Here is a 24,891-nt window from a genome sequence, read left to right as displayed (position 1 = left end):
CCCAAAATGCTCGGCGCCCAAAGTTCCCGGCGCCCAAAGTGCTCGGCGCTCGAAGTTCCCGGCGCCCAAAATGCTCGGCGCCCAATAGTCGGCGCCCAATCTTCCTAGACCGCAACATTACAGACGTAAATTAAGATTCAGAAGAAACCCTACGAAAACGGAAATATTTCACAACACAAAAAACAGTAAATCGTGAAATTAAAACGAACTAAAACTTTAAACAGCAATATTTCGCATTGCAATTTCTACCTCACAATTTAAAGGGGCGGCTCTGTTTACATTTTACTCGGGGTTGCTTTAATGTATCCAGGTTACCATGCTGTTTAATAGAACGCCTTCGTTTTAATTTCTCATTTCGCCAATGTACTGTAATTGGTTTTGTTCGGCGATCTTAACCGGTCGACCACTGAGTAACCGGTTGCTAACCGCTGCGTTCTATCATCAACCGGTTACCGTATTAATATGAAGCACGTGATCATTAGATGTCACGTGATCGATTAACCGGTAGCTACCAGTTGAGCTCGGCGAACGCAAGCGTTCCTTGCGTTCGACGAACCTCACCGGTCGACCGGTTACTAACCCCAGCGTTCTGTGATCAACCGGTTATCATTCTTAGCAGTTGATTGGAGCAAGTGATCATTAGCTGTCACGTGGTTAACTAATCGGTAAATACCGTAACGTAAGCATTGAGAGCGTTTCAAAATTCGCCGCCGGGAACATTGGGCGCCGAGCATTTTAGGCCCTGGGAATACTGGGCACAATATGCTCGGCGCCCAATCTTCCTAGACCGGTCAAAACCATAGACTAATGATTCGGAACCCCAGCGCTCGAATACGCTACCTTGCGGTGATTTACAAAACTGCCGATGAAACTAAAACATTGCCACGTTGCGTTCCACGTGTGTCTGTTGACGTAAACACAGGCAGTTTGTTCTGAGTATTTATTAAAGCAATCGATGAGTCTTTTAGTTTGCTTTCAGCTACAGGAATTAATTCGTCCCTTAGTAGTATTCTCGAGCTTCTCAAAATAATGTTAGTTTTCATTATTTCCTTAATAATTGGTGAAAGCGAAATTCTGGATTAACAAACTTGGATAATGTTATACAAGGTAAAAATTTTTATTGTTTTGTATGAATTTGTAAGAATATGGGGTTTTTTTTAATCTTAAATTAATTAAACTTACCATATTTTACAGCAGCATTTAGTTGGAATGTACAGTGTGCAAAATATTTTCTTGATGAATATATTATCGTAGAACAAAATGAATAACCGAGAAAGAATTTACTTCATTCCTTTTATTCTCAGTTGAAAGGTTTCGCCAAATTTGTTTAGGGTTATAGTTTTAGTATAGTGCGAGCAAAGTAGCCTTGGCGAGATTTCGCGTTTTTAGTTAAACCATTTTTAATTTTTATCATGAGTGGAATAAAATGGTAGTAAGATTACAGAATTCGATAAGTGAAAAGAAATAATGGTCAATCAACTGAAAAGAAAACTACCACCATATATCAGTGAGAATTTTGTTGATGATTTGCATAACATGACACAATTAAATCGTAACTCAGAAATTTGAAAAATCGAAACAGAAAATTTTTAAATTAACCGATTCGGGAATTCGAGAGAAATAACTCAGGTACAAATGGAAAACAATAAGCGCTAGCCAAGCAAGGCAAAAAAGTATCATCTTCTTTCGATAATAATTCGTAATGTCATATTAAATTTTCCAGCATTAATTGTTATTCTTAGGCCACAATTATTATTTAGTTTTATCAAGAATTGATAAATATCGAATTCAACATCGCGGAAATAGCTGCTTAGAACTACGAACTACGTAGTTTGCATTAATCTTTGACGTTTAGTAATGCTTCTTGAATTCTCATTTCTTTCTACGTGGGCCAGAATATCCACAAGACTTTGAAAATTAATTTAAAAAGAATAAAGCGAAAAAATCATACGTACGAACAAAAATCACAACAAGCATTTTCTTCGTTACCATGTGCGTTTGTTTTAGTTTTTAAGTCCGCCATTAGACAGTGACTTCAGTGCCCCTATAGTTCGTTGGAGTTGCCATAGACTAATAGTAATAAGAGTAGACCGAGCTTTCCCAGACTTGCTGATGAAAAAATTGATTCATGGTACATCATGTAACTGGTGGAAGGCTGGGCGAAAACTTTGGCAGCATGGTTGCTAGATGGCAACATTATCTATAGTTTGGCACTCGACATTTTAAGATGTAATGTGTTTTTATTATAATTTCTTTTTCCAGGTGCAGAGATTGAACTGTTTTTCTTTTAGTTATGCATAATTTTGACATTAGTAATTAGTTTTTGATCACAGTTTTCAGTAATTTTTATTTCATTCGGAACTGCTACGTCAGCGTTGGCGTGAACGTGATGGCGTAAACGTTTTGCGTTAACGCAAAAATGTACTAATCAGTATCTTAAATTGAAATTGTAGGTAAAAATCTTACCGTTTGCCGATTCTTTTTGGGCGCTTGCATCTTTAATTGCTTAGAGAGTTATTGAAATTCAATAAAGAAAATACACAGCACTATCTAAACGAAAAACTCACTATATTAACAAAACATTTACAACTTAGAATAACAAATTTACAAATCGGACTCCATAAAAGATCATTCTTCCGTGTTCCATCATCAATTCTATTTATTTTATTTCTCGCCGGCGTTGATCGTCTGCTATGATCAACGCCCGCTGTTGCTAGGATATCCACCAGTCACATGGTTTGGTTTATGAGCAGCAAAAGGGTTGCCATAGCTCGGTCTACTCTGTCTACTCTTATTATTGGTCTATGGTCAAAACGGTGCCTGTTTCCGAATGTAGCCTTTACGATAACTTTGGGATGACATTAAAAGTTTTTGTGTCTCTGTAACCGTGTAAGTCATGCTTGCTATTGTTTACATTTTTAAAGTGGGAGTGGGAGGTACAAATCTTATTTTGTGTATCGCTCAAGGTCTAACAGTAGATAAGAGTTAAAAAAAGAATTTAATTTTTCATCCTTTACTTTATTTAAGACCTCGAAGTTTACTGCTCTTTATAATATGCAGAGTCTTAAGCAATTTCGTAGTTTGACGATAATTTTTTGTCGCAATATGAATACAGCAAGAAACGTAAGTTTTGTATGCTACTTTTCCCCCTTAAATTGCAGTGTTCCAATTTTAAAGATTTTAAACTAATTAGTTTACGCTTCTTAGCTAAAACTTCCGTATTATTTTGTTGTTGGATTTGATGACTAAGTTTTTGATTAAAAATTTTGTTCTTTGAAAATCGTCGCTGGGCTGCTGTAATATAGTTTAGCCTTGCATATTTAATTATTTCATCAAATGTTACTTTTAATATAATTGTAAGTGAACGTGACTTTAGGTTTTTAAAATATTGTCAGAACGACTGATGATATAAATGTTGTAACGTAAAGCTGGTTCCCAAATTCAACTACAATAAAATGCATATTAAACGTCAAGGAGTCTCAATACATTATATGACATGGTGGCAGCTGAAAACGAACCTAAATTCAGCAATTTTGACACTATAAAGGTTAGTAGTTATGCAATATAATAAAAGGTCAGTTAATAGATATAGTCTGGCTATTGTGAAACTGAGTTTTTAATGCTTGATTAAAGATTAATATACCTTAAAAATGGAGATGAAAGCACCTTCAAGTATGAAATTATCCGGCAATTTGTCCGAGAATTGGAGTAAATGGGAATATTTCGATAATTGGGAATCCGGCGATCTTTCTTCATTGGCGTCAATTTTTGACTCCAGCGCCTGCGCAAGAAGTATTTTTCTTTGCAAATCAAAACAAAGAGATCGGAAACATCTATTCACATAGGGTTACTATAAAACAGCAGGGTTACCAAAACAAAATTTTTTATGCCAAAAATGAGATGAGCACGCCAGATTCCCAATTATCGAAATATCCCCGAGTAAATTTAAGCAACGTTTTATGCTTTATTTGGAGGCATCCGATAAAATAAGGAAGCCAGATAAAATGAAAGTAGCTTTATTATTAGGAATAATGGGCGAAGAATGCATAGACATATTTAATAGCTTCAATCTTAGTGAAGCAATTGGAAATAATTTCAACGAAGTTTTAAATGCTTTCGACAATTATTTTCACCCAAGGACAAATACTGTGATTGCACGTTATAAATTCTTTAATAGCAGGCAGAAGGAAGGTGAATCTGTTGACACATTTGTCACAAATCTGAAAAATTTATCCAAAGCTTTAAGAACCAAGAGGACAGTTTAATTCAAGATTTATTATTAATCGGTGTACGAGATTCCGCGATGAAGGAAAAATTGCTCATAGAAACCGAGCTAACTTTGGGAAAAGCTATAGAGTATTGTAGGGCAAAAGAAGCTAGTACTAAACAAATTCAGATTATGAGTAAACATTTGGACTGTAATCCGAAAGACATAGATGCCGTTAAGGTTAAAAATAAACACGGGGAAGTTTTTAATAGGCATAAGGGAAATAATGACTGCTATCGCAAAATGGTCAAAAGTTGTTCCAAATGTAAAACAGTTCATGATTACGGAAAATGATCAGCATATGGGAAAAAATGCTATAATTGTTCTCTTTTGAACCATTTTTCTGTTGCATGTAAAATGAAGAAAAAGAAAAAGAAGAAAATAAATGAACTTAACAGTAATGATAATTTTTCGACATCAAATGAAGACGAAGACAATTCAGTTTAACTAGACTCAGTAAAGTGTCAAATTAATACTTTAAAGTCAGAATGGAGAGAAAATGTTTGCATAAATAATAAAGAAGTATCTCTCAAAATTTACACTGGAGCCGAGGTTAATGTTTTGCCTTTCAAGATCTTTAAAGATGTGAAGAAAAATGAGAGTTTAGAAAAAACAGGGAAAAAGTTAACATCATACACGGGGCATAAACTAAAAGTTATAGGAACCTCTAAACTGATGTGTAAAGTTAAAAATAAATCGGAAGTGTTAGAATTTTTTTATTGTGGATCAAGAATCAAGTGCTTTATTAGGAATTGAAGCTTGTTAAAAATGGGATTTGTTCATAGAAACTCATCAGTTAATGTTGTTTCTGTGCTTGGTAAGGATATTGTTAAAGATTTCCACGATGTGTTTACTGGAAAATTGGGTAAATTACCATACGTGTATAAGATCAAGCTTGATGCCAGCGCTGAACCCAAAATTTCAGCTCCGAGAATAATTCCATATTCACTGAAATTGAAAGTGAAGCGTGAACTCAATAAAATGGTAGACCAAGGTGTCATAGAAAAGGTTGTTGAACCGACTGATTGGGTACATCCTATAGTGATAGTTCAGTAACCAAATAATCAAATTAGAATTTGCATGGATCCTAGGATGTTAAATAAATACGTTAAACGAGAATACTATCCTATTTCTACACAACAGAGCTTATTTTCTCAGATTGAAGGTGAATTCTTTACAGTTCTGGATGCATCTTCAGCATTTTTACAGATACCCTTAGATGAAGAAAGTTCAAATTTATGTACAATTGCCACTCCATTTGGGAGGTTCAGGTTTTGTAGATTACCTTATGGCTTATCGAGCGCTCCTGAAGTATATCAAAATAGGATAGAATCTATTTTTAGAGATTTAGAGGGTATACTTGTATATATTGATGATATCTTAGTTTTTGGTAAAACTGAAGAGGAACATGATAGACGACTCAAAGCAGTTTTAAACAGAGCCAAATAAGCTGGTTTGAAACTCTCCCAAGAGAAAAGTAAAATTAAACAAAAGTCTGAAATATTTAGGATATAACTTAACTAATGAAAGAGTTTCAGTTAATGACGATAAAATTAAAGCTATTGTAGATTTCAAAGCACCTACTAATAAAACATAATTGCAGAGATTTTTAGGAATGATTACATACCTAGGAAAATTCATCGAAAATCTCTCAGACAGAACAGGGATATTGAGAAAACTACTGAGTAAGAAGAGTGAATTTGTTTGGACTAGTAATGAACAAAAAGTGTTTGAAAATTTGAAGAAATGTGTATCCATTGCACCGGTTTTAGCGTACTATAATCCTGATTTAAATTCTACTGTCTCTGTTGATGCTAGCCAATACGGCTTAGGAGCAGTTTTACTACAAGGAGATCACTCAGTTTGCTATGCGTCATGTGCGCTTAATGACTCAGCAAAGATACAGTCAAATAGAGAAAGAACTTTTAGCTGTTGTGAATGGTTGTAAAAAATTTCACTACTTTATATATGGTACTGATACAGTTGTGGAGACAGATCACAAGCCTCTTCTTGGTTTGTTGAAAAAAACTAATTGAAAATCTTTCGCCAAGATTGCAAAGAATGCATTTTGAACTTTTAAAATACAGAATTAAACTTGTATATGTCCCAGGGAAGAAACTTTATGTAGCAGATGCTCTGTCTAGGAGTCCTACTAAGGTATATGCAGACACAAGTTTCTTGGAGGGAGGAACTGCAACTGTACATACAATTCTATCAACAACAGATGAACGAACAACTGAAATGCAAAATGCTGTAAAGGAGGATGAAAATCTATCCAGATTAAAGTTGTTAATACAAATTGGATGGCCAAAACAGTTTAGTCAAGTTCCAGAAAAACTAAGACCTTATTGGAATTTTAAAGAAGAGTTACATGATAGTAATGACTTGATTTTTCTTGGACATAGACTTGTTGTGCCAAAGACCATGCAATCTTATGTGTTATCTAAACTCCATACTGGACACCTAGGTATCACTACATGTCAAAATAAAGCTAAAGTATCTTTGTTCTGGCCAAAAATGAGTGAACATATTAAAGATTAGGTGGAGTGATGCCAAGTCTGCCAAGAGCGCCAAACTGCAAATCAGAAAGAAGCATTAATGCCTTATGATATTCCAAAACTGCCTTGGGAAGAAGTTGGCGTAGACTTTATGTATTTGGATGGAGATAACTTGTTACAAGTAATAGATTACCATTCAAAATTTATAGAATTGAGGAAGCTTAACACGAAAACAGCTACAGCAGTGATCGGTGTACTTAAACAAATATTTCGTACACATGGAATTCCATAGAAAACACATTCAGACAATGGCCCACCTTTTGACAGCCAAGTATATTTGTCATTTTTGAAATCGTATGATATTCAACCTATAACATCGTCTCGTAGATATCCAAGATCTAATGGAATGATTGAAAGATCAATAGGGACAATGAAGAATATCCTTTTAAAAGTCAAGGCTTCTGGAGGTGATCCTAATTTAGCAATCTTGTAGTACAATAACACGCCAAAATTTAAATTGCCTTCTCCAGCAGAAATGTTGATGGGAAGACGCTTAAGGTCAGTGGTACCCCAGAAGACAATTTTACTAAAGCCTTTATTTTCCACTAGAATCACCATTCAGCAACTCAAGGAAAATCAAAACAAGCAAAAATATTATTATGATTTTTCAACAATGAAATTAAAATCTTTAAATGTAAAAGATCCAGTGTATCTACAGATTGATCATCGTAAATGGATACCAGGAACTATTATAAAGAAACACAGTCAAAGATCATATTTAGTACAGTCCGCAGAAGGAACTGTATATCGCCGTAATAGAATACACTTAAGACCAAGAAAGTTAGATGATTCCACCCCAGTGAAACAAGCTGTTCCAGTTACTCCTAAAATGGCAAGACCCAAAAGAGCAATAAGACCGCTAATTCGTTTCAAAGACTATGTTTGACTTTTAATTTTGCTTTGAAACTTTAAGTCACATTTGAATTTTTAATTTTCTTTTTTTTTCATTTTATTTTATTGTTTTATTGAAAAGAAAGGGCCTGTAATATAGTTTAGCCTTGCATATTTAATTATTTCATCAAATGTTACTTTTAATATAATTGTAAGTGAACGTGACTTTAGGTTTTTAAAATATTGTCAGAACGACTTAAGATGATATAAATGTTGTAACGTAAAGCTGGTTCCCAAATTGAACTACAATAAAATGCATATTAAACGTCAAGGAGTCTCAATACATTATATGACAGGCTGCCACTAGCAGCTAAAAAAGCTGCAAAAGCTACTATTTTCAAGCGAAAGCGACTATGTTGACTATTATTGCAAAAATATGGGGAAAAAAACAAGTATTTTAGAATCAACTGTAAAAAACAGGAATTATGTCAGTGAAAAAAAACTAAAATGCACAAAAATTAATGTTTTTCCTCTCTCTCTCTCTTGTTATTTTGTAGGAAAAAAAAATCAAAATGCAAAAAAAAAAAAAAAAAAGGAACGTGTTTCTGTGTTTTTTCTTTCTCTAAAATTTAGCATTTTAAAAAGCAAGAAAATGAAATTCAATAAACATTATTCACTATCAGAAATGGGTGATGTTAATTTTTTTATTGGAAAATTGACACGTTTTTCGTATAAAAAATTACACGAGAACGTGTCAGTAGCATACTCTTTTTTTAGTGTTTAGGGTTGATCTAACGTCAGATTGGCCATTTTTTTTTCAAGGGGGGGGGGATTGTTTTGGCTTTTTTTTTTTTTTTTTAATTTCCCTACATACAGATCTGGCCCCCTGTTTTGAGTGGTCTTGCTTACATACCACTCAGGCAAGATATGTCTATTTATCAAAGTGTCATTACATTATTATAAAGGGAGACTAGTTTAGAAACTTCATCTAGTGATTACTTGAAAGACTCTCATATTATAAGCAGCTAAAGCAACTATTTTTAGTAGCAAAACTAAGAAACACAGCCCTGTCATCATTTTATCTTCCTTTGTTTTTCAAATATTTCTTCAGGAGTTCTAATTTAGGAGCAAGTGCTGAGAATCTTAATGAACAATCAATTTTCCTATGCAAAGTGTTTTTTCATAAAAACAAATTTTATATTAATTTAAACAAGTTGAAAGACTGTGAATATTGTTTAGCTTTAATTATTTCTTTGTAACAAAATTTGTTTTTTTTTTTCTCATCTGTATTACTGGTTTGAAAAAAACATGCTTAAAAAGAAAGAAAAAGTAGATTGAACCCAGGGGCGGACTGGCCACGTGTGAGATGTGGAAAATTCCACATGGGCCGTCCTTAGCTCGGGCCGTTTTCTGTGCATTCAATGTGTACGTACCGTGTTCCTCAATTTTATTTTTTTTAAAAAGTTCTTAGCTAGGCCGGCCGTTCTTGTGTCGAGGGCTGCAGCCAGAACTGCTCTTTTTTGGGTGGGGGGGAGGGAGAGGAGGACGGCCGCTCCTTTTCCCTTACTCTGTTCTTGCCTAACTATTACTGTATCTTGTTACGTAGGAAAAACGAAACAATGTCTTTGTTGGGTGGTCTTCGTCCGAAGCGAAGCCTTCAGGGTCCATGCGTATCTGTTCGGGATTGATGTTTCCTGGAATTCTGGTAAGGAGTTTTATTGGGGGTGGGGATCTTTTTTTGTGGCCATCTGAGACGATCTGAGACTGTCTGGGAAAAGATTACGTTGAACCTTTTTTTCCAATGAAATAAAAGAAAGGCGCCATCCTAAGAATAGAATGTATAGGAGCAAAACGTCTGCTAAAAAACTTTTTTTTTCCCTTTTCATCCTTCGTTTTTTTTTTTTTTTTTTGTTATGTTTCCCAGCACTTTGCAACATATAGATCCATGACTTTCTCAACCAATTAGACAATTTTGAAATCTCCTCAATTTCGTCTCCGAGGAAAAAAACGAGTCATTTGTTATACACCGTATGGACTGCTCAAAGGGATTGAATGTGTTTTAAATCCAACGGTGACAAGAATTTTTTTTAGGTAAGTTTAATATTTTCAATCATCATGTGTTTTTTATTTTATTTATTTTTTGTCATCAGCACTTTAAATAATAAGAACTTGAAGTATCGGTTATAATTATAACAAATTGACGGTGTTACACAAAAATGGGTCAACCCACCAAGCAGTACTTTTGAGTAAATTGAGTTCTAAGCTGAACTTCATAGATGGCATATTAATTCAGAATTCGGCTGAAATCGTCCTTGTATCCCCGTAGTGTATCAGTTTATCTGCCAACCTATGTGAATAACTCATTATTTTTTGGAAAATTTTTGTTGGGTAACTCATTTTTGTATAACACCGTCCAAATCATCTATTTTCGTTTAGCAAAGATAAAATTCACAAAAGTACAAACTGTATAAATATTTAAAACAGTGATTTCCAACATTTTCTTATCCGTCGCCCCCCTTACCTTTTACCCCCTTTCCTTGAAAAAAAAAAAAAAAAAAAAAAAAAAACAAATTTTAGAGCAACGTAAAATCGATATTAGGTATTTTTTGCGTATAGTGAAACCTGTGTAAGTTGACCACTCGCGGTACAGTACTTTGGTGGTAATTTAGACCGGTGGTCGACTTATAAAGGGCAGTAATGATTTTTTGAAATATTTTTTGTCATTTCTGGCACCGTGTATTCATTTTTCGAGGAATTCACCCTCATTATTCTTTCTGTTCAACTAACTTTCATTGTTTAACATTATTGAAAGTGAAACCATAATTAAAAATACTATTCAAACAGTTGTGTTATTTTTTCCTTGTTTTAAACTATATTAGACACCGTAGTTTTAGAAATTCCATATCTGCCAGCTAATTTTCTCTGGCTTTCTCCTTTTTCAATTCATTTTAATATTTCATACTTTTTATTAATTTCAAGTTCAACTAACTTTCTTTTTGAAGCCTTTTTATGTAACACTTATAGCACAAAGAGCAACAATGTGTTTTGACTCTCTCAGTTCATAAAGGGTAAATTAAAATGTCCTATATCTTAATCCCTTGCACTTGAAATAAGCCAGAAGGGCTCTTTAGCAAGCCCATATCTGCGTACCCGCAGTGCTGGGGGATCACTTCCTCAAGGGGGCTAACGGCCCTAGAAATTGAAGAAAAAAAAGAAGAAAAAAACTAGCACTAAGACTTATTAACTTTACAAATAGGCACTGCTGGCCACTAGGGAGATGCCCTACTCATTTTGTTGCAGTGGGCCCAAAATGTACAGATCCGGGCCTTAGCACAATTCTAGTATTGCCACAACCTATTGCAACTGAAAGAAAACACTTTGTACTTTTCTACTGACATCTATTTTTATTGAACAGAGTACAAAAAGCTATCTCAAATAGAACAACAATTGAAAAACAAGTTTGGAGAAAAAGAGCAGCATTAGCTGAATGCTGCTGTTTAGTTAGTAAAATGCTAGTCCGTCATCTAAGCATTAAAAACATTCTTGGAAAGCTATCAAATAAAAATAATAATACAATAATAATAAATTAATAAATAATAAAATAAAATAATTTACTGAAGAAAGTTTTAAAAAATAAACCAAGTGGTAAACTTACAAAGGGTTTTTACAATACTCCAAACCAAATTTGGCGTACATTAGTGGTTAAGATAGACAGGTGGTCAAGTTACAAAGGTTTTCCTTCATTATATAAGATAGAACTATTTCCGTTACTGACAAAAGAGGTCAACATAGACAGGTGGTCAACTTACAAGGGTGGTCAACTTTACACAGATTTTAGTGCGCTTAGTTTTAATTTAAAGCCTAAATACTGTACCAAATTTATCCACTTATTGTTACACACATTTTTTATGATTTTTTTACAAGAGTAATTAATTTTTGAAGGGAAATAATAAGCTAAGATTATTAATATACTTTTCAAAGACAGCAGAACATTTTTTTTTTCCTTTTTGTTTTTTTTTTGGTATAAAATTTAGGATTTGGAAGAATGAAAAACTTTGGCAGTTTAAACTTGAAGAAAAAAAAAAAGAAGAGAGAATGGTTTGTTCCGGTATCCAGAACCTGTCCTGAGTACAATTCGTATGCTTGTCCAAGATATGAGGATGTGCATGGCCAGTGGCGCACACAAGGGAGGGGTCCAGGGGGTCCGGACCCCTCCCATAGGTCTTGTTTTTTCCCCGATTGATTACGGTTCTATGTATTTTGTACGTAAAATATTTCCAAACAAAGATAACAATAAGTTCAGTTCTAATAAATGAAAAAATAAAATTGTTATGCTAAAAGATTTTCAAAAATATTGTACACTTTTCCTACAACAAATGACCTAAAAGAAGTAGAATGGTGATTATAAATGAATACACTATAATAAACGATGTTTTTAGTTAAGTATTTATAGATTAAAATGATAATTTATGAACTTCTATAACCATATGCTGCTTCTACAACGATGAATTTGCTTTGCTGAATCCATTTCTTAACTATAAGAAAAGTAAAAGCGTAAAATTATTTTGCTTTCTGTTAATTTGTTTAAGTATGTTTCATTACAAAATGCTAATTATTTATTCAATAGTTTATTTTTTACTGTTTTCCGTTCTCGCGAATCGACAAAATCAAGTCAATATGTTTAACGACGTATTGGGTCATAATATGAAAATGAGGCTTTCGATCTTGGACCCTCCCCTTGCAAAATTCCTGTGTGCGCCACTGTGCATGGCCCTCCTGAACTTAATTCATTTTCTTTTGAACTCATCTAAATCTACGTTAAAACCAAGGGCCCGAGGAGGAGACCGCAATCCCCCCCCCCCCCCCAAGTGTATATCCCATGATTTTTACTTTAGTTCTCAGAACCTGACAAATAAATTTCATTCACTAGATAACATTTTGAGAGATACCTTTGAAAATCAGTTTTCTCACTGAGACAAATGGTGACTTTTTTTTTTTTTTTTGTAGAGTAATTCGGGCTTATCCGATATTTCCAATCAGTTGTCACTGTCTCATGATCTGTGATATATTCATTCTGAACGGATATATTACGTTTGGTTTACATGAAATTTTTCATTAGTTTGAATACGTACAATACAATTTTAAGAAAAGACCTTTTAAAAAAAGAGTTTTTTCTAAAGAGTAAATAGTACCGCTCATGGCCATATGAGGTAGTGAGAAGCAAAGGGATGCAAGAGGCAAAATTAAAAATTTGGAGATAACCAGTACAAATGGTAGGTGGACCCCTCCTCTGTCTTGGGGCAAGAGATAGTACTATAGCAGCCAGGCCCGTGTCCAGATTTTCATAAAAGGAGGGGTTTTAATCTTACCTGCGGGAGGGGGAATTGAACCCCCCGCAACCTTTAGTTTACGACAAACTGCCGATCCCAGTATGGCGTTTTTACACCTGGAAGGGCTGCTGAACCCCGCCCCCCCCCTTTTTTTTGAGGGATAGTTTTGGCTGCGCAGGTGACCAAAGTAATCCTTCATTTTACAGGTTCGCTTTAATCAAATCTTGTTTGTTACTTTTTAATTAAACCTGCTTACTACGCGGTACATTGCAATAAATATTAAAATGTCTCCACAAATTCGTTTATAATGTAGAATGTATACCAGGTTTCAGGGCCGTCGAGAAGGGGGGGCAAGCCTATGCATTGCATAGGGGCCCGTGAGAGATTTGGGGGCCCGCGAAGCGGGCCTTTGAAAAAGAAAAAATCCCTCCCACCACTTTTTCCTTTCTTTAAAAAAGAAAAAAAAAAGAAAAGAAAAGAAAAAGCTTTTTAGTTTGAAGAAACTCTTTCTCCTAGAGATTACAAGTTTTCAAGCTTGCAAGTTCGAAGTGAGAATTTTTGTTTTGTCCTTACCTTCAGAGCCCACTATCGACTCTATCAACCAAAAATAAATATGATTTTTTTTTCTTTTGTGTAAATTACAAGGCTAAAAAAAACAAAAAAAAAAAAAAAAACGCTTATTTCTGAAAGATTACCAGAATTGTAGTGAAATATACAAGGGGTAAAAAATGGAAAAAAAAAAAAAAGCGCTTGCATTTTTAGCGTTCGAGACTTAAAACATTGGCAAACAACTCAGTTTGATGAAATATTTTAAAATATGTATTGATTTGAGTTTTAAATTCAGTGATACAAAATGAAACTAATTCTAGCGTTGTTTCAAAAGTAAAAACGGTTGCCTAATTTGGGAAAACATTTTGGACGAAGCACTTCTCATCAAATGTCTAAAAAGGAAAGGGGCACTGTTATGTCACTCAAGGGTGCCCACCTAGGGGGGGGGGAGCAGGGCCATTAAATTTCTTTTGGGGAGGGGGTGCCCTTTCTCTTGGGGGGGGGGCTCCCCTGTGTCACTGTATTAATTAGAGTCAGTGTTGAATTTACCATTAAGCTGAACAAGCTATAGCTTTAGGTGAACTTCCCGAATGGTAAGAGGGTGTTACTTTCTCATTAGTATCTATTTTTTAAATATTTCCACCATTTCTTTTAAAGAATTTTATGCATTGTTTAATCTAGATAATTTTTCAATTGATTCAGCGTTGTGTTTGTCGGTGGGTAAAAGGGATAATCAAAACTAACGGGGTCGAAAAATAAAATATGTAACCGAAAGTCGATGTGAGCAAGTGATAGACTTTGTGTCATATCGTTTCTTCTCTCTCGCTTTTCCTCTCTGTCAATAAATATCAACGATTTGTTGAACCAAGGGCAATTTTTCTTTTGTATTGCCTTAATTTGCAAAAGAGTGCATAAGTTTAAAACATTTCTGTATTTTGTTCTCCTATTTTTGCTGATTTTTTGTAGTTCGAATTACCTCTTAAAAGACCTCAAAATGCAGAATTTTTTAATGCGTTTTTCAAATACATTTACGGGGGAGAAACGACAGGACCCCCTCAAATTTGAGGTATTCTACCTTCAACTCAAAGGAGGTCCCTGTATAACTGTCCTGAAAACCCTGCTCGTCCAAGGTAAAAAAAAAAAAAAAATACAGTATAACAAAACATTTTTTAAAAACACATTCACGGCTATATCGCTATATGTGCCAGAGGAAGACACATAGTTGGGAAAAAAACTTAAAAAATAGCCTGTTTTGCCACTAATATAATGTTGTCCGAGCTACGAAAAAGGTCCCCCATACTTAAACTAGCCTAGGGCCCACTAAGTCAAAATCCAGCCCTGTATACAAGAATCTCTTTTTAATAACATTACAAAGTTTGATTAAGAAGAAGCACAGCAAAGCAATTTTAATTGAGAAAAAAAAACTTTCAGTTAAAAAAAAGAACAAAAAAAAAACCTTTTTATTAGACCTAGACCCATTGACAATATTTAGGATATTTATGTAAAAGCAGAGCGAAGAAAGAGGAGATTCAAGTAAAAAGTTAGGGGCCCTGAAGAAAGTTGCATACGGGCCCATTAATCCTGTCGACGGCTCTGCCAGGTTTTATGTTCTAAATAACTGAAATAATGCTTAATAAACTAAACAAAAAAGAGGTTATTGCAAATGCAAATTACATTACCAAACACCATCACTAATGCATTTTCATTGCTAGCACACATGCTAAATTTATCATAACCTCCTTACAATAAGCAATACTAATGCTTTGCATTGATAGATCATTCAGCAGTTCTTCCATCTCAGTTTTTCCTAAATATTATTTCAGTTGATCAAGCTTTAACAGTTGTAAATTGCAGAAAAACTTAAGAAAAGAGAGAAAGTTAAGAACCCCCCCCCCCCCCCTTCGCTGAACACAAACTTTACATTAAAATTAATTTAAGCCAAAAAAGAAAAAAATAAAAACATATTTTCTTTATTTCCCTTATTATTTTTCGCCAATGTGAGGGGTTTAACCCCTAAAACCCTCCCCTTGGACACGGCTCTGCTAGCAGCCCTGGTAGGTGCCGCTGTACAGCATGATTTAGAAAAAAATTCAATGAAAGCATACCTAGAATGTAATCTTTATGCGAGTTTTACTCAAAACTTGAAAATGTCTAGTTACACCCCTTTGCTTCTCACTGCCTCAACAGTATTACGTTTTGTTTTAAATAAGATTTTTTTTCACTTTTACATAAACGAAATACTCTTAAATGCGGATTTTCAAAGAAACCACACAGTTTTCACAGTGGTTTTTTATTGCGTAGAGCAATTTAAGCTTGCAAATATTTTTGAGAAAGTTAGATCCTTGAAATATCATCTTATATTATGGGCGTTTGCTGTATGCTTGGTTTAAATCAATCTGTCCACTAGTTTGCTTGAAATGAAAAGTTAAATAAGGATTTCTGAAAAAAAAAAAAAAAAAAAAAAAACTTGGTATTTCAGCGGAGGGAGAAAAGTGAGGAAGTGCTGGAGGAACCTTTTTTTTTTTTTTTGAAAAAACACACTAGAAACTTTTTAGGTTTGGAAAACTACAGCCAAACCTTTTTAGATGGGGCCGGCATGATTTTTTTTTTCCACATTAAAAGTTTAGGGCCAGTCCGCCCCTGATTGAACCTATTGAATGGATGATATTCCAAATTCTTGAATTCTTTCAGAACTTGAAAGTGTAATTACACATTATTATTTCCTGGTTTGATTACCACTATTCGTGTCTAAGTCGACCCGCCTACTTTTAGGAGGAAAATCGGGGGGAAAACCAAAAACTCTCGTATTTGTCAAGTCTAGGGGGTGGAAAATCTGTGCTAAACTGCGGCAATTTAAAAATTCTGATACAAAATGGCCGAATTCGTGATTTTTGCACCAAACTGCGCCAGAAATGTGATTTTATTGTTCACGAACATTCACTACAAGAAAACAAATAGCAGTTGCATTCATTTTTTGTCATTGAAAGCTAAAAAGAAGCATATAAGTAAAAGAGGGGGTAGAGAATTCTTTATATTCCCCGAAAATTGTGTGCTGTGCTTTAAGTTTCAATACTTTTGCATCCAGTAAATTTTTCAACGATTTTGAAAAATTTGAAGTTATTTTAACCTATGTTACTTTAAATTAGCTTACTTTATTTCTTATTTTAATATTTCATGTTTTGAAGAAAATCAAGATATTAATCGTACATTTACTAAAAAAATTTTTTGCACTTTTTTTAAATGACAAAATTGCTACCAAATTGAGTTTTAAAAATTATTCATGTGCTGTTTTGCTGCAAATGTTTTGTATTTGCTTCAAATCGTATAGTAGTCTTGTACAAAATTAAAAATTCTGTTACAAAACTATAGGTTCACCTGACAGCGTCACAAGACTGACAAAACACCTTTACAAATCCAGGGGTCGATCCAGCGCCAAATTGGGGCCGCTTTGCGGCCCCTTCACAAAATTCCGCATGGCAAAACGGCCCCATTCACAAAATTCTGCGTTGCAGAAGCGGCCCCATTCACAAAATTCCCCATCGCAAAAGCGGCCCCATTCACAAAATTCCGCGTCGTAAAAGCAGCCCCTTCACAAAAATTTATAAAAAGGCAGCCTTTTCACAATATTTTTTAACCGCAAATGTGTACGCATCTACGCGGGAGCCTCTTCCACCTTCCCCCATCTTATCTTTTTGCTTGCTGCGTGAGGTGTTTTTGCTTGAGAGCGTCAGAGGGGGGACGGGAGAGGGACACTTGTGATTGGTAGCTTGTTTTCAGGAAAATCTTAAATTTTACTTTGATTACGCAATATATATTTAGTATTAATTTGTGCTGAGTTTCAAAATCCAATTCTAAAATAACTTTAATAAAATTATTTTACATGCTGTTTTTATATTTTTATTTGTTTTGAAGATCTTGATTTCCTTACATCGGCCATGGTAAACGAATTTTTCGCATTTTTGATGTTTACTGTACCTTGTTAAGAGGCAAACAAATAAAATTTCTTAAATATTTATTAACATCATTAAATTGCAAAGTTTTAAACGAAATACCTACTCTGTAAGAATGTCAAAAGTCAAAAAAATAAACGCTGAATGCTGGTGCAGTATTATTTTGGGTTTTTATTACTTTTAAGTTTTTCAAACACATACATGGAATCTTTAATGAGTATTTCACTTCTGTGTTAAGAAATATGTGATATCTTTGAGTCTGTTCATATTGTATTTATTAGGAGTCATCATTACGTTCAGCAGCATGTGCAATTTTCATTGCTCTTAAAGTATTTGAGAGGGGCAAACAGGAAATCTGTTGTGAGACTTTCACCTTATGAAAGTGTACCTTGCACATGTATATTTGTAAAAAGCAATAAATGTAATGTATGTGTCAAATTACGAATAAAATGTTAGGGGTCTTACTTCCCCCTTCCCCCAGCGCATTTCCTCTTGACAGCTTTCAGGTATTCTTCAAGAACTTGCAATCACCCCTGAAACCTGTCTAAAGCTTTTCTATAATGATACGACAGCTAAAAATGCTTTAATATAATCTTTTCCAAGAAAAAAATCACAAAAAGGTCTTTTTTACAAAAATAAAAAAAATTCACAAAAATATTTTGCTTTTTCACAAAAATAACGAAATTTCACAAAAATATTTTGCATTTTCACAAAATGGGGACCCAAAAAATAAAACCTGGATCGACCCCTGAAAACAAATGTTTTTACTGATGCCAAACTGTTTGTTCAGATACAAAATCGATATTTTTGCTGATACAAAGCTGATACAGAAATGAATTTTTGATTTTCCACTTCTGCAAGTCCCTACTTTCTGAAAAAAATGGGAGTGCTTTCCCTCTAATTTTGAATTAAAAAGTTATAAAAAGAGAGAAAGGTAATGCAATAAAAAATTTCATGCTAAAAATGTCCGATTTGTATTCTTTTGCACAAAAAGGGTTCAGTTCTGCGATCCCGATTTTTGTAATGAGTTCGATTTCCCTGTTACGACTTTTGTTACTTGTTGCTTTTATTTTAACTTAATATCAATAAAATTTCACGCTGCAACCATGTTACATTATTTTGCAAAAATGAGCAATAATTGGCCACTATCGGGAAAATTCGCAAATATGGCGTTTCCTGCACTTTTTGCGTAGTCGGCCGTTTACTGTAATTATTTAGTCTTCATTTCAGTCAGACCATGTTAAATCATAGCAGAATGCGTGAGTATTTACTTCTTTAGCATCTGCTTAAAAAAATTAGACTAAAATTGAAAAAATGTTGACGTTTTTGAGTGTTTTTTCTAAGAATTGTTCTTTGAAAATTTTCGGAAATTCTGCCCCACCTATAAGTCAACTCCCTCACTTTAAACACTATATTTCCCTGACTTATGCAAGTATATACAGTAATTTCTATTTAGAAAATAAGTTAATAATGTTTTATACTAAAATTTCAACTATTTTCATGCTTTAACCATACAAGTTTTGTTTTTATGTACAAATCATGGGTGATTTTCAAAATATGTCAAATTGAACTTGTCTGTTTTTGAGACAAGTTTCAGTTTGAAAAATTTTTTATATCTAAACAGAAACCAAATTCTTTTAGCTGTAGGAAGGGATGTTGAACGCAGATTAATGCATATATTCTTCAAATCAAGTATTCATTTTAGCAATGCCATTTTCAAAGAATTTGAGCTTTATTTAATATGTTTATAACTGAAGCTACAATGTAAAATTCGTAAACTAAGGAGACAAAGCTATTCAAATATTAATTTTTTAAATGCAAAAATAGAATGTTGAAGGAATGTCTAGTGTATTTAAAGTTTTGTGCTGGGGTTCCCAAAGTGGGTGCCGTGGCAATGCGGGAGATTAGAGGAGTGACGCAAAGTACAGTAAAACCTGTGTAAGTTGACCACTCGCGGTGCAGTACTTTGGTGGTCAACTTAGACAGGTGGTCAACTTATAAAGGGCGGTAATGATTTTTTTTTTCTTTTTTTTGTCATTTCTTGAACAATGTATTTATTTTTTGAGTAATTCACCCTTATTCTTTCTGTTCAACTCACTTTCATTGTTTAACATTATTGAAAGTGAAACAATAATTAAAAATATTATTCAAATAATTTTGTTATTTTTTCATTGTTTTTAACTATATTAGACACTGTAGTTCTAGAAATTCCATATGTGCCGGCTAATTTTCTCTGGCTTTCTCCATTTTCAATAATTTTATTAGTTTTAATATAATATTTCATATTTTTTATTAATCTCAAGTTAAACTAACTTTCTTTTTCAAGCCTTTTTTGTACAACTAATAGCACAAAGAACAATAAGCACGACTCTCCCAGTTCATAAAGGCAAAATTAAAATGTCCTATCTCTTAATCCCTTGCACCAGAAACATGTAACTTTACTCATTAGCAGGCACCAAGACTGATTCACTTTACAAATAGACACTGCTAAAAGAAACTAGGGAGGGACCGTACATATTTTGTTGTAGGGGGCCCAAAATGTATAGATCCGGGGCTGCTCTTTTTAGCACAATTCCTGTGTTGCCACAACATATTTAACTGAAAGAAAAGACTTTGAACTTTTCTACCGACACCTATTTTCATTGAACAGAGTACAAAAAGCTATCTCAAATAGAACAACAAATGAAAAACAAGTTTGGAGGATAAAGAGCAGCATGCTGCTGTTTAGTTCGTAAAATGCTAGTCTGTCATCAAAGCATTAAAAACATTTTTGGAAAGCTATCAAAATAATAATAATAATAATAATAAATAAATAAATAAATAAATAAATAATAAAATAAAATAATTTGCTGAAGAAAGTTTTAAAAAATAAACCAAGTGGTCAACTTACAAAGGGTTTTTTACAATACTCCAAACCAAAGCTGGTGTATATTGGTGGTCAAGATAGACAGGTGGTCAAGATAGAGAGGTGGTCAAGTTACAGAGGTTTTCCTTCGTTATATGAGATAGGACTAATTCCGTTCCTGACAAAAGCGGTCAACATAGACAGGTGGTCAACTTACAAGGGTGGTCAACTTTACAGGTTTTTACTGTACTTAAAAGGTACTTCCAATACCTAAAAGAGTGCCATGAATTGGAAAAGTTTGAGAACTTCTGTTCCAGTGTAAAATTGCTATGTGTAATCAAAATATATACCACATTAGTGATTATTTTTGCAAGGATGCTTTTATTGAAGTATTATATCTTTTGAAGACATGCAGAAAAAGTCCCCCCCCCCATTCTTTTAAATGACAGATGAAATTTTATTAAATGCCTTGTAAGAATATAGATTTGTTTTAATAAAGTTAAAGTTTATTTCTTTGAAAATTTGTTTAAAAAAATTTTTTTTACACTTATTTTTAGGTTTCTTCTACTGTTTCACCAGCTTTGATTGATACATTTGAACGAAGGCACAACTACTTAAGGATATCACTTACAGAAAAGTGTAACTTGAGGTGTAAGCTCACAATTTGATCATAGAATGTACTAATTTGTGGGGAGAAAATTCTAGTTTTCCTAGCTGGGAAAAAATATTAAAGTTGATGATTAACTTTATGTAATTAGCTGCTGGATTTTAAAAATCCTTCACTTTCATGCCTACAAATCTCTGGGAAACTTGATTAAATTTTTCTCCAAAGTTCAGCAGTTTAGTAGAAGCATTTGTTAAAGTTGATGAATTTAATTTACTGTTGTTGTCAACTTCAAATCTGAATGTTTTGAAACTGACTTTAAAAATGTCAAATATGTTCTGCAGTAGCTTTGTATTTTAGCTCCAATTTGCTAAAATATCTTATCTCATGCTAGGCAGGGGCGGATACAGGATTTCATTTTCGGGGGGGGGGGGGGGGTCATACTCAAGGGAATGTAGTCATCTGTATGATATTTTTTTAAACTCAGGTTTTTTCTTTAGGTGTCAACAAAAAGCACTAAATCGGTCATTACCTGTTTGAGAGCTAAATTACTTTTGTAGGAAATATAACTAAGAAGTGCTATTTTAAATTGTTACTTAAATATAAATTACAAAATAATCTAAGAAATTACAGAACTCACATCAATTTTTTCGTCAAATATGTGAACATAGTGTTATATTAGCAATTCTAATAGAGAGGTATGAAAAAAATCAGGCACTGTTTTGGACTCAATAGATTATTGGGGTATGTTTTCAATATAAAAAATCCTAAATGATTGAGCAAGAGTATTATATAGTTTACAATACAAATTCTTGACATCTTTTGCTCTTTGCAAATCTAACAATATTTTCTTCACATAAAAAAAGGAAACATTATTCGAACATGGATCAACATTCACAAACTGATTCTTTCAATTGTGGAAAAATTGTAGGTGGAAGAAGACATCACAGTCTCAGAGTCTGATACAGAAACTCTGGATATGTTTGAACCATTTTTGAGTTCATCAGTTTTATTCAACTTCCCCCCCCCCCCCCCAAAAAAACAACGTTTTGTCACCCGAACGCTTAATTGTTTTTTTTTATAGGTAGTAACTTTTTAAGAAATGTGGCTTTTTCAGCAGTTTCCATCTAACAGGATGAGCTAAATTATGGGAACCCTTGTATAACAAGGTCTTGTGCTAACACGATACTAAAATTTTACATTTCTTGCACGACTTAAAATCCAAAACACTGATTTAAACTAATTAACTATTCACAGCACATTTAAAGTTAGACTCAGCAACAGCATGAGCAAAAACGAAACCATAAAAAATTCCCAACAGAAAGGAATATTAATCTACAGAATCTTTACATAAAAAGCATTTACACACTCAAATGTTTTATCGATTGAAGCAATGCCTGGACCTTGCGCTTCACTTTAAGTTAGTCAGCTCAAATGTGGTGTCAGCCGTGGGCAAGTACCACATTTTTCAGCATATTCTGCTGTGTCAGTTCTGTACTTCAGAGCCAGAGAAACGTAAGTCGCATTATGATAATTTTGTAGAGAGGAAAAACTTTTTTCTGGCCCATGCAAAGGATGGGACATGCACTCTGTTAACTCTGATAGAAAATTGAAAGGGATTTTTTTTTGAAGAACTGCATTCATATGGCTCGATGCAGAATAGGATTCTACATACAATGCACTAATAAATAGAAAACCGCAATTTTTGGACTTACGTCCTTCTAGCTCTGAGGTACAGAGTTGTAAGTAAACACACACACACGCAGGTATCAGAGGCTAAAATATACATTTTTAGATGACTGGGAACTTTGAGCTTTATATATTAAATCTTTAAAACACACTCAAAGACGTTGGGTTTTAGTTAATTGGCTTAACACTGCCACTGGTAGGAATCTGCCGATACACAAATAAGATTTTTTGGTCTCTCACTGTGTAACTCTCATACAGAGTAACAACCACAGAAACTATTTACATTATAATCTCATAATAAAATAAGAATTGAGCATTAAAGGACTGTCTTATTATAAGAGCATATGAACAGAAATGAGCAAAAAAAGTTTTAAAATTAAAAAATATTTTTTTTTTGTGTTATACTGTTGCGACACTAAATAGAATACAAACTAAATATTTATGGTTGAGGCTTAGCTAGATAATGTAGATGTACATGCCAGCAATCCATGCTCAGATACATTTGCTGCGGTGCAGATAGATTTGCAGTAGATATTTACACTACCTGATAATCCTTAATTATTGTCAATAGTAATCATTGATTATCTTCAAAATATGTAGATAAATTAATAAAGAAAGTTCACATTTGTTTTTGATTGAAAGCAAAAGGCATTGTCTTACTAAAAATGTTGCTTACCCACTGTGTATTGATTTTCATATCTGCAGATAGTTTTGAATTGTGTACACAGATGCTTAATATTTTCATCTTATTATGGATTCGGGAATTCTTTCGTTAAGAGCATAATACAGCGAAACCTGTGTATAACGATACTGTCTATAATGACAACCTGCCTATTAGTTTTTTTTTTTTTGGCCCCTGCAAAATGTCAGTATGAATAATCAAACTGTCTATAACGATAACCTGTCTATTACAATATTTTTTTAGATCCCAACAGTATTGTTGTACTGTTGGTCCCAGCTGTATCGTTGTACAGGTTTTACTGTAACTTGTTGCAGGTCTTAGCTGCCTTAACAGCATTCTTCCAACTCAAACAGTGCAAAGCAACTTTTTGCCAGTTTTTTATTTTTAAAGTTTTGAGGTTTAGGGATTCCATAATAAAATAATTCTAATCTTATTCTATAGAACTGTTATTGAACTGTTGCATTTGAACACTAAATTAATAAATAAGGTTTGTAAATTTGGTTATTTCATATTTTCAGGTCAGTATTGTATGCCCGAAGAAGGAGTAAATTTATCACCTTCATCTCAGTTGCTGACTACAAAAGAAATAATTCTACTATGCAGTCTCTTCTCAAAACTTGGAGTGAATAAAGTCCGGTTGACCGGAGGGGAACCACTTGTAAGAAAAGATATTGTTGAAATAGTTAGTAAGTTTATTTCATCTATTTTGTGGATATGATCAATGTGTTAGTATTTTATGAATCATCAGTTGTTATACTGAGGCTAATTTAACCTGTGTATGTGTAACATGAATGGTTCCAAAAACTGGTGCTTTGTACCAATTAAATTGTTTCTTAAAATAGTTTTAAAAATGTATATTGTTACAAATTCTGTAAATAGTAATTATTGTAGTAACGTAACCTGTAAATAGTTTCCCGTAATGAATATACAACCCCTTTTTCATATGGCTAAAATATACGACCCCTATTCCCTTTTTGTTCATTGATAAAATTTGATAACGGTCAACGCATTTCGAGAAGCGTGTGGAATATTTGAGAAAATTCTTTTCGGTGTATTTAAGCCGTTAGCGATGGATAAACAGTTAGTTTGGATTGATATTTCGAGCTGAGGGCATTTTGCTCTGTTTATAGCGAGGCATTTCGCTGTGTTGTTTTCGTATTTGGAAGTAAATACGTGTGTAAACGTTGAGTTTACGGTGTTGTGTGATAATTGCTTTATTGCTGATGAATAATTTAGCAGTTGTTGAAGATCTTTCCTGTACATAGTGTAAATAAATTTCCTGTGTTTTTATCAAGAACTGTGTTTTCATTTCAAGAAAGTGGAAGTCGCACCGAATCCGTTACAATTTGGCGCCCAACGTGGGGCTACTTCAGGACTTTCTTGCAGTAAGTGTGACTTTGGACATTTTTTCATAAAGACTTTTTAAATTTGGACTTTATTTGTATGGTGATTACTCGCGCAATGGATGAACAATTAAAACAACTGCTTGATGCAATCAACTCTGTGAAGAGTGATATGGCGGCTAATCAAGAACAATTAAAAAGTGACTTGACTGCAAGTTTTACAGCTAATCAAGAACAATTAAA

General features: G+C 33.7%; 1 protein-coding gene across 1 annotated transcript in view; it reads left to right on the top strand.

Annotated features, from left to right (window-relative positions):
- The first annotated feature begins 2,937 nt into the window (after window positions 1-2,937).
- LOC129225820 (molybdenum cofactor biosynthesis protein 1-like) overlaps window positions 2,938-24,891 on the top strand; it is a 48,238-nt gene continuing 26,284 nt past the window's right edge. Inside the window, exons 1-3 of the mRNA XM_054860335.1 lie at window positions 2,938-3,123; window positions 20,888-20,981; window positions 23,824-23,991. Coding sequence (XP_054716310.1) covers window positions 3,055-3,123; window positions 20,888-20,981; window positions 23,824-23,991 — 331 coding nt within the window. The 5' untranslated portion in view covers window positions 2,938-3,054. The remainder of the gene's footprint in view (window positions 3,124-20,887; window positions 20,982-23,823; window positions 23,992-24,891) is intronic.

This window comes from Uloborus diversus, chromosome 7, assembly GCF_026930045.1.
Source record: "Uloborus diversus isolate 005 chromosome 7, Udiv.v.3.1, whole genome shotgun sequence".
Lineage (NCBI taxonomy): Eukaryota > Metazoa > Arthropoda > Arachnida > Araneae > Uloboridae > Uloborus > Uloborus diversus.
This window is presented reverse-complemented; position numbering and strand designations above follow the sequence as displayed.